The sequence below is a fragment of the Artibeus jamaicensis genome, unplaced genomic scaffold (genome assembly GCF_021234435.1).
Source record: "Artibeus jamaicensis isolate MK-2021 breed Jamaican fruit bat unplaced genomic scaffold, CSHL_Jam_final scaffold_916, whole genome shotgun sequence".
Classification (NCBI taxonomy): Eukaryota; Metazoa; Chordata; class Mammalia; order Chiroptera; family Phyllostomidae; genus Artibeus; species Artibeus jamaicensis.
In genome coordinates this window covers 13,753,744-13,762,889 of record NW_026522059.1, presented here as the reverse complement: position 1 = coordinate 13,762,889, position 9,146 = coordinate 13,753,744, and the positions used below count along the sequence as shown (strand labels likewise).

Below are 9,146 nucleotides of genomic sequence, written 5' to 3'. Positions count from 1 at the left end.
ACAGTCCCGAAAAGGCTAAACCTGACTGACAGGATCAGTGTTTCAACTTGGAGAATGTCTGATGAAGTCAACTAATACTTTTCCAGCTTGGTCTACAGGTGTGTGCGAGCGTGTATCTACCTTCAGCTGATCTCTGAGAATGTTCTCATCTCCTTTAGTTCTCGGACAAAATGTTGACATTAAAACCAAAGATGGAAAAGGGGATAAACTTGGACAGGGAATTCAAAGCACACATAGACTTTGTAAATTTATTTGTTTATTATTTAACTTTCAGTATTCCTTTGCATTGATTTCAGGAGTACGCCATAGTGGTTAGACAGTCATATACTTTACAAAGTGTTCCTGTTAATATTCCCAGTGCCCACCTGGCACCATCCATAGTTACTGCAATATTATCAACTATATTCCTTATGCTGTACTGTATTTACATCCCCGTGACTATTTTGTAACTACCAATTTGTACTTCTTAAACCCTTCACTTTTTCCACCCAGTCCCCAACCCCTGCCCCTCTGACAATCACCAATGGGGTCACACTAAAAACCCCTCATAAGTGAAATTAATGATTAACGTTTTGTATGGAAAATATAACCTCCACATCATAGGTACACAAAAACGTGACGTGTATGTGTAAAAATTCAAAAAACTAGCAGTCATCATTCTAGTTATCATTTAAGAAGCACTTAGTATGCGCTACACTCTTCTCAGGTTGCATCACTGTAATCCGGGCGTCCTTACCAGGTCAACACCCTCATCCCCGTTTCTCTGATGAGCACAGCGCACCGCCAGCGCGCAGAGCAGCAGGTTGCCTGCCCAGCATCCTCGCCAACAGGTGCTGGGGCCGAGCCATCCGACTGCTACGCGCGACACCGTCCTGATGAGATCTGAACCTTACCACTGGAGTCCCACTTAGAGCAGATCCACTCCAGCTTTTAGGTGTGACTGGTGACCTTGATTTTACCTTCTGACTCACAGCACCAAGATCAGTTTGCAGTTAAATTGAAGAAAGTAGAGTAGGGGAGCTGTGAGGGTGAGGGAAGACAAGTGGAGGAGAACAGGTGGGGACTAGGAAGAGGCACAGAAGGAATAAGTAACTAGCACAGCCGTGGGGCTGGGCGTTGAGAGGATCCAGGAAGGCAGGGCGCTGGTCCACAGAGGGGACACGAAAGCGGAGCAGGTAGGATCACGCCAGGTGCAGGCCGCACCTGTGCACGTGACCCACGAGGGCGCAGGGGCGGAGGCGCGCTCACCTGGGTCCACGTGATGGGGCGGGACCCGCGCACCCCGGGTTGTGCAGTCAGTCACGCCCCCTCCCGCGCGGCGCGCCGAACGCCGGGACCCGAGCTCCCCGGCGCGGCTGGAGCCCGGGAGGTGGAGGCGGGCGGACGGAGGTGGCGGCGCGCGGAGACGCAGCAGCGGCAGCGGCAGCATGTCGGTCGGCGGAGCGCCTGTCGTGCCGCCCCCGAACCCCGCCGTGTCCTTCCCGGCGCCTCGGGTCACCCTGCCAGCCGGTCCCGACATCCTGCGGACCTATTCGGGCGCCTTCGTCTGCCTGGAGATTGTAAGTGGGGCAACCTCGGCGAGGGTCGCGCCTGGGAAGCGAGGACAGGCAGCGGCATCCTTGGCCCGGTGCCGTCTCCCTCTACGCTTTCCCAAGCTCCCTTCCCTTTAATTTGGCTTTTCCGTGCGCGCCTCCCAGGCTCCCTTAGGAGCCCAGCGCGGCAGAGAGCTGGGCGGCGGCACTTGCGCCCGGGCCCGCTCTCCTGGCACCTGTTAACGCTGGCACCTGCGCCCCCGCGGGCAATAGAAATGGCCCCGAGAGAGCGAGAGGGCCGTCCGGCGGGACAGAGGTTCGGGGACTTCGGGAGAAGAGTGCTGGGTTTGAGGGAGCCGTCAGAGACCTCCGGGGGCTTGGCCAGAGGCCGCGCTTGGCTAGAGCCAGAGCAGGCGTTCTCGGCCTCGCCTGTTGCTAACCTGCCATTTTGTTGGGTGGTGCGAAGGTATAGCCGATGACTGGTGACCAGGAGGCCACCACGCTGTGGAACGCGGGCTGGAGGTAACAGTAAGAAAAGGCTGAAGACCTGGGCATTCCCCCCGCTTGCCACTATGAGTGCCCCTCGGATTGGGGAGAGGAGCGGGGCTCCCGAGGCAGGGCAGAGAGAAAGTGAAGTAGGTGAGGTGCCCTTGGCAGTTTCTAATCAAGTGGGCGTGGGAATGGGCACGGAAAGGTACGAACGGGGCTGTCACCTTCCTCGGCCTGCCTTTGCGCCTTCTTCTTTGGTTTACCTATCTCGGCACACTTTGTAGCGCCCGAGTGAAGGTGAGGTCACCTGGCCAGCAGTGATGCCGGCTTAAGCTGGAGACTGGAACTTTTTTCAGAGGAACTTCACGGAGTTGGGAGCTTTTTGAAGCTCCTTGTGGGCCAGGGGGAGATTTGCAAACATAAATTGGGCAACCCGAAGTTGCATCATGCCCTGAGAACTACAAATAGAGTGAAAATGTCAGCGCCTCCGCGGGCTGGTTTTGTTTGCTCCGTTTGGGTTTTTCATCTCTCTCCCCTCACCCCCTCCTTTTGAGTTTGCATAACCTGGATTTGGGTCGCTTCGGTTTCCCTTTTGTGCTTGTGGGGCTGGAACACCTTGTGAGCATTGGTTTTCTGCCCTATTATGCTAAGGTGGCCAGGGCACCCTAAGTTAGGTTTAGCTCAGATTTGAATCTGAAAAAGGAGATAAGTGAGTTCCATCAGTAATCGGATCGTGACTGCGAGGCTAGGAGGGGCTGCTTTGAGTCGGAGCCCTGCTCAGAAGCGTGGAAATGCTTCAGATGAGGCGTAGGCATCCATGTGAGAAGCGTGGGGGGTGGATGGCACCCGGCCCACTGCACTGCTGCCGAACGTTGAGAACAGTGAAGATCTGGGGAGGGAGATTGTATAGGTGCTGGGCTACTTCGGTTCTGTGTTCCCCAAACTCCAGCTGTCTACCTGCTTCTTTCAGAACTTTTTGCCCCATCCACATGCTGCTTGTACTAGAATTTACAGACTGTTCAATTAAATAGATTTATTTTCTAAACTTCTGTGCCTACCTTAGCCTCATCCTAAGTAATAATATATGTGAATTTTCAAATTCGATATGTTGGTTACATTTTTCTAGCATTTATTCAAGTATCTATGTATGTATATATGTTTCTTTACATATATACATACACAGAACTACTGGACTGGCCAAAAAATTCATTTAGTTTTTTGCATACAATGGCTCTAGTAGTGCTTAATTGTCTTTAACTGCATTAGAAACAATTATTAGATTGTATTGTGACAGTTGTCATATCAGTATGCATATTTTAAAAACTTGTCAAAATTGGTGAATTTTTGTACAGCCATTTTAATATTGAAGATGGAAGGAAATATTCAACATTTTCAGCATGTTATACTTTATTATTTCATAGAAAGGTAAAAATACAGCTAAAATGCAAAAAAAGATTTGTGCAGTGAGTGGAGAAGGTGCTGTGACTGATTGGATGTGTTAAAAGAGGTTTGCGAAATTTCTTGGTACAGTTGACATTTTGGCCAAATAATCCTCTGCTGTGGGGCTGTCTTATGCATTGGAAGATGTTTAGCAGCACCCTGGCCTCTACCCACTAAAAGCCAATAGCGGGAGATAGCTGACATACTCAAAATATCCAAATCAATACAATTATTGGTGAAAATGAAAAACGTGTCTTTTATTTTACAGAAAAACCTCAGTAGACTTTTTGGCCGACCCAATATATATGTGCACATATGCAAAAAGGCTCACACATGTGTCATCGAATCAAACCCCATCACGGGAACCACCTGTGGACATGTGATGCTTCCGGAAAGCCTAATTCTGAGGGGAAAGAGCGGAAACTGAGTTCATCTATTTCCCTTCTTCACACCCCTGTCTCTTTATTTAGCTAGCCCAGTGGTTAGTGCTCATCTCTTGCGGTACTTAATTACTTGGGCAGCTTTTTAAAATGCTGTTGCCAGCCCAGACTAATTAAATCAGACTCTCTGGGGGAGCGCCCAGAGTCTACTAGGTTTTCTAAAAGCTCCCAGAGGTTCTAACATGCAGTCAAGGTTGGGAACCACTGAGGGAGGCCTTCCTCTGGGTTCTGTGGACAAGACAGCTCCCTCTGGTAGATGTGAGTTCTCTCCCTCTCTTGTAGAACTTCTATCACTCTCCATCCTGGGAGGGACCCCAGACTCACACGAGTATTCAGTTTATCGCTCTTATCTCTTTATTTCCTCTGGCTCCTCACCCCCGAACACATGGCAGACACTTCTCTAGCTAGAACAAAATCCCTTCTAAATGCCATTTCAGTTCCTTTTCACTGTGGCCAAACATCTTGATAGGTTTAAATCTTAGGCCTCCCAACCATACATTGATGTTTCTCTCCCTCTCTCCTTCCCTTCCCCTCTAAAGATAAATAAATAAAATCTTTAAAAATAAATAAATAAATCTTAGGCCTCTGTTACCCCTTTTCCTTGAGTATCAACCTCTCTCCTTCCCCGTACTTCACCCCCCAAAAGTAAAAGGACAGTAATAGTGCAATGGAACTAGTGGCTTTGGAGAAACAAGAGACCACACTGGGAACCACCTCTGGCTCGAGAGAGATCATTCTATCTACCATGCCCACCCTGAGCAGACGCACAGATATGAACTACATTGGCTCTTTTGGAAGCATGTTTGGTCCCTGCTTTCTTCATTTCCCTCTAGTTTTCCAATTCCATCTCCCGTAACCCCTCTTTAGAAATTCCTCCAGATAGAAATTAAATGTGAGATTTGCCCCGTGTAGGTGGTCTCCCTTTTATGGACCCATAATGCTAGCCTTTTTCCGTGTTTCTGGGTATTTCCGAATTTCTTCTTGATTTTAGCCTTCTTTTCAAATTCATTTGTCCTTGTAATTTCTCTGTTTATGTCCTGTGGCTGTCTAAAACTTGACAGGCGAAAACAGCGTCTGACCAAGGTGGCCTGGCCTGTCAAGGGTTCAGGGAGCTAATGAAACCGGGGTCTTGGAGTTCAGTCCTCACAGCACTTTGTTCGAAGGACTCAATTCCTAACTCCCTTACTGCGCCCCATTCACAATCTCTCAGGGGGCAGCTGTTTATTGGGAGGTGTTTTGAATGATAAAATAGTGCCTGCCTCGCAGCACCAAGTAGAGCCACTCAGGGTGCTGGCCTGATGGGTGGAAAAGGTGCAGCAGCCTCACATGCACGGGGTGGGCGGCTTTCTGAAGCAGGTGTGTGCTCCACACCCAGGTACCAAAGTTGTCGGCCCCTCGTTTTTCTATTCAGCTGTATTCACCAATGCATGGTTGCCACAGCGAGTTTGATACTGAGTTAGTTTTGCAGAGTGAAGCCTTTTTGTTGAGAATGAGCAAAATCACTGTAACAAGTTACTTTTCAATCTCTCAGTGTTTCCTGAACTAATGTTTTCTAAGTCACCCATCAGGTATTTATTGAGTAACTACTGTGTAAGAGGCAGTGTTCTGGGAACAAGTTTGTTAGGGCTACTTCCCTCATGTCAAAGAGCTTGTAACCTGGTTGAGAGGGTATGTGTAGAAACAGCTACCATCCAGGGAAGGAAGATGTGAGCATGGAAAGTGAACTGCAGCTGCTGCCTTTTCCTGGCCAGTCTCTTTATAAGAAAATGACACTGGAGCAGCTGTGCCACTAGGCTGAACGAGATATTTTGGTCCCTGTCCTCCAGGAGCCCATCTTGTGTAATGCACAAGAAAGATCCAACATAACAGCATTAAACACGAAAAAGAACAAAGGTCATTATTGAGTTCAGTGTTTCACAGTTTCAATGTTTAGAAACCCATTTACATTCCCTGAGATACTCATTAACGTTCTCTTTATCAGAGATATTTTAGGACTCTTGTTCACATGCTTCTAACTGTAGTGTTTTGGATGCCGCAGCCCTTTCTATTTATTCAACAAATAATTAAGAATCTGGTATGTATCAGGCTTTATTTTATGCCCTGGGAATAGGATCATTAACATAGCTCCTGTCCATAAAAGAAATTCCTGTACAGTGAAGTATATAAAGTCAAGAAAGAATTACAGTGCTGTGGTTGAAGTGATACAACTGGGTTATGAAAAGCACTTGTTGGAAGACGGGGTAGAGTACCTGTGGCCAGGTACTGGCCCTGTAGGGGCGCCAGCACAGGCAGCTTCGCTGAATGATGACATCTGAGTTAGTCTTGATGGAAGGGAAGACGTCCAACAGGCAGTGGGAAAGAGAATCCCAGAGAAAAAGGTGGGCATGCACAGAGCCCAGTGATGAGAAGGGCCATGGCGTGAAGGTTCTGACAGTGGTTAGGGCTTTCTGTTTGTTCGTTTCCACATGACTTGTGGGAAGGTGGCAGAAAAAAGAAGGAAAAGCAGAGACAGTTCAAACTGTGATTTGCCGAGGAACGATAGGCCAAGGCACAGAATGTACTCTGTCTGTGATGGGGAGCTGCTGAAGGACGGGGATAAACTTGATGGGACTTGTGTCTCAGAGATCTCTGAGAGGTGCAATTTGTGTACAAAACAGACGGAAGGCAGTGAGATCAGTTAAGGGGCTTATTGCAGTGGTTTGGATGAGGGTGGTGAGACCCAGAAGTAGGATGAAGGACAGAAGCAGAGAAGAGAGACAGATTGGAGGCTCGAGAGGTCTAGCACATATGTGAACTTTATCTAGCAAAAAGGAAAAAGGACTCATGGACATGGGTGGCAGTGTGGTGATTGTGAGACGAGAGGAATGTAAGGAGAATAAATGGCCATGGAAAAATATAATTTAAAAAGTATGACATGTCCTGAAATGAGACTACACCAAACGGAAATATAAACTGTAACTCAGAAGAATTATGCCAGAAAAGCAAATGCTAATGAAAGGATGATGGGGAGACAGGGGCTATGGAGCAGGCACGTGCGTTCATGCAGGTCAGTCAGTGGAAGGGATTTCAGGTTATTTCCAACCCAAAACCTTGATGTTAGTTGGATCAACCCGCAAATGTTCAGATCCATGGAGATTTCTTTTCTTGCCCAGAAAATCGATTTTCGGTTGCAAAGGGAAATTGTGTGCTCGCCGCGGTGAAGCAGGACTGGTCATGGGTATGTTCCCTCCCTACAAGGGTTTTAATGCTGTGGGTCAGATTTTTCCTTTGCCTCTGAGTTACAAATCTGTATCCCTGTGAAGCAGAGTCTTTAGAACTTCAGAAGAAAAAATAAACCCATGCCCCTGCCAGTGATCATTTTCATCATTCACTGGCCCCGACTGCCAGCCCAGTAAGAAATATGAAGAACCGAAGTATGGAAAACTTTAAACCAAGTTGCTGAAAACCTTGACCTTGAGCTCCCAAGCAAAAGATCAAGGAGAGGAGATTTGTTCTTCAGAGCTCGATAGGAATGTGGCACCTGGTGGTAGGGGCCGTGGACGTGGCATATCTGCACTAATGTGGACGAATAGAAAAGACAGACCGCCGCGACCCGGGATGTGAACTAGGCTGGTGTGCTCAACGTCGCACACCTACGGCACTCAATGGCCGCCCTTCAACTGCTCTGCAGGGCAAATGGCGCAGTGTGTGGAATGCCCTAGAGAAACTGGCTGGGGTGGAGAAGGGTGGCCCTCGTACGTCCTGCCTGCCTCTTAAAGTGCCACGATGCTTCTCCAGGAATCGGTAGTTCGACTTGGTTTCCTGTGTCCTATTCTGTATGAAAAGGGCCATGTTCTTTCATAGCTGCCATGTATTACATTCTTAACATTTTGTGTAGTAGGAAGGAGGGAGATAAAAAGGAAGGAAAAAGGCCTATCCGCACAGTTCTTGCTGATGCCAGGGCCCTGGCGTGCAAGGGCATTTTCAATTTACAAGCTGACCGATTACCCACAAATATAAAAGAGAGGATTTTAGAAATCAATGAAAATTACAAACAAGAATAAAAGGGGGCCTGAGCATATTTTTGTCCTGTAATATGTGTTTGGTGTTTCAGGGTGAACATCAGCTATTTGAGAAACCAAAATGGAAGCTTGGGTCACGTGGGGAGAAAGAAAGTATAATTCTGTATAGCATCCTCAAACCTATTTCTGAAGCTTTCACTTCTTTTGCATTAGGGTACCTTGTATCTAGGCCTCTTTTATTATCATCTCTCTTTGCTTCCCAAAACTTACATTGTTTTTCTTTCCCTGATTTAAAAAAACAAAAGGAAAAAAATCCTTGCCAACTTGTACCTCTAATTGAGACCTGTGCTGGGACTAGCCCAGGTCCAGTTTGAATGAGAGCGTTGTAGGGGGAACAGTGGGGATCGATGGGGGAAACAGGAGGGGTGTGTCTTGGGGGGTGAGGCACAAGATAAACACCACCTCATTCAAAAGCTTCAGTGGCAATTGCGGCAGAATAAGTAACCTGAACAAATTTGGGGCTCAAAGAAGGTTGGAAATGAGGTGTCATGAGCTAGAGCTAGACTAGCAAAAGGTGCCAACTTCCCCATAATTTTCCACTCTAGTCTTCTGAGGCCTTGTGTTGAGTGGTAGGCGTTGCCAATAATAACTTGAAAATTGAGAAGTACATGTTCCTGCTTCACGAGATTCTTGCCCGTTTTTGAACACCCACCATGTACTAGGCTGCAGACAGCAGCATGTTCCTAGCATCCCAGCCTGCACTTCTGGAGCATTTCCTCTAGAACCGTTCATGACACATGTTGGTAGGGTTCCCATTCATTTCAAGGAGAATGCAGTGGAGCGTCTTTTGTAGAAAGAACTGTCCTGGGTTCCAAGCATTCAGAGGTGTTTAAGACAAGGTCGCTCACTCTGGTGTGAGAGTCCAGTGGGCAAAACACACCTGTGTACCCAGGGTTTCAAACCAGCTACTGTAAGCAAGCAGGATACGTGCATCCTTAACCATGGCAGCGCCGAGGGATGGCACCCAGCAGGGAAGTCTATGGGGAGTAACAGACTTGTATCTTTTTGGAATCTGTAAAGTTCAGCTACCCAGCAGAAATTCTGATGGCAGCATGACCAGTGTAATGGACTCAGTGTGCAAGGGATAAGAAACAGAGGCCAGAGTACACACACACACACACACACACACACACACACACATACACAATATATGTATGGAAGGAGCATTGCAGGGGACAAGGTGA

The 9,146-nt window shown here is 47.7% G+C and overlaps 1 protein-coding gene across 1 annotated transcript in view; it reads left to right on the top strand.

Annotated features, from left to right (window-relative positions):
* Positions 1-1,298: 1,298 nt before the first annotated feature.
* The window catches only part of MAL2 (mal, T cell differentiation protein 2), a 52,335-nt gene continuing 44,487 nt past the window's right edge, over positions 1,299-9,146 (top strand). Inside the window, exon 1 of the mRNA XM_053661071.1 lies at positions 1,299-1,559. Coding sequence (XP_053517046.1) covers positions 1,428-1,559 — 132 coding nt within the window. The 5' untranslated portion in view covers positions 1,299-1,427. The remainder of the gene's footprint in view (positions 1,560-9,146) is intronic.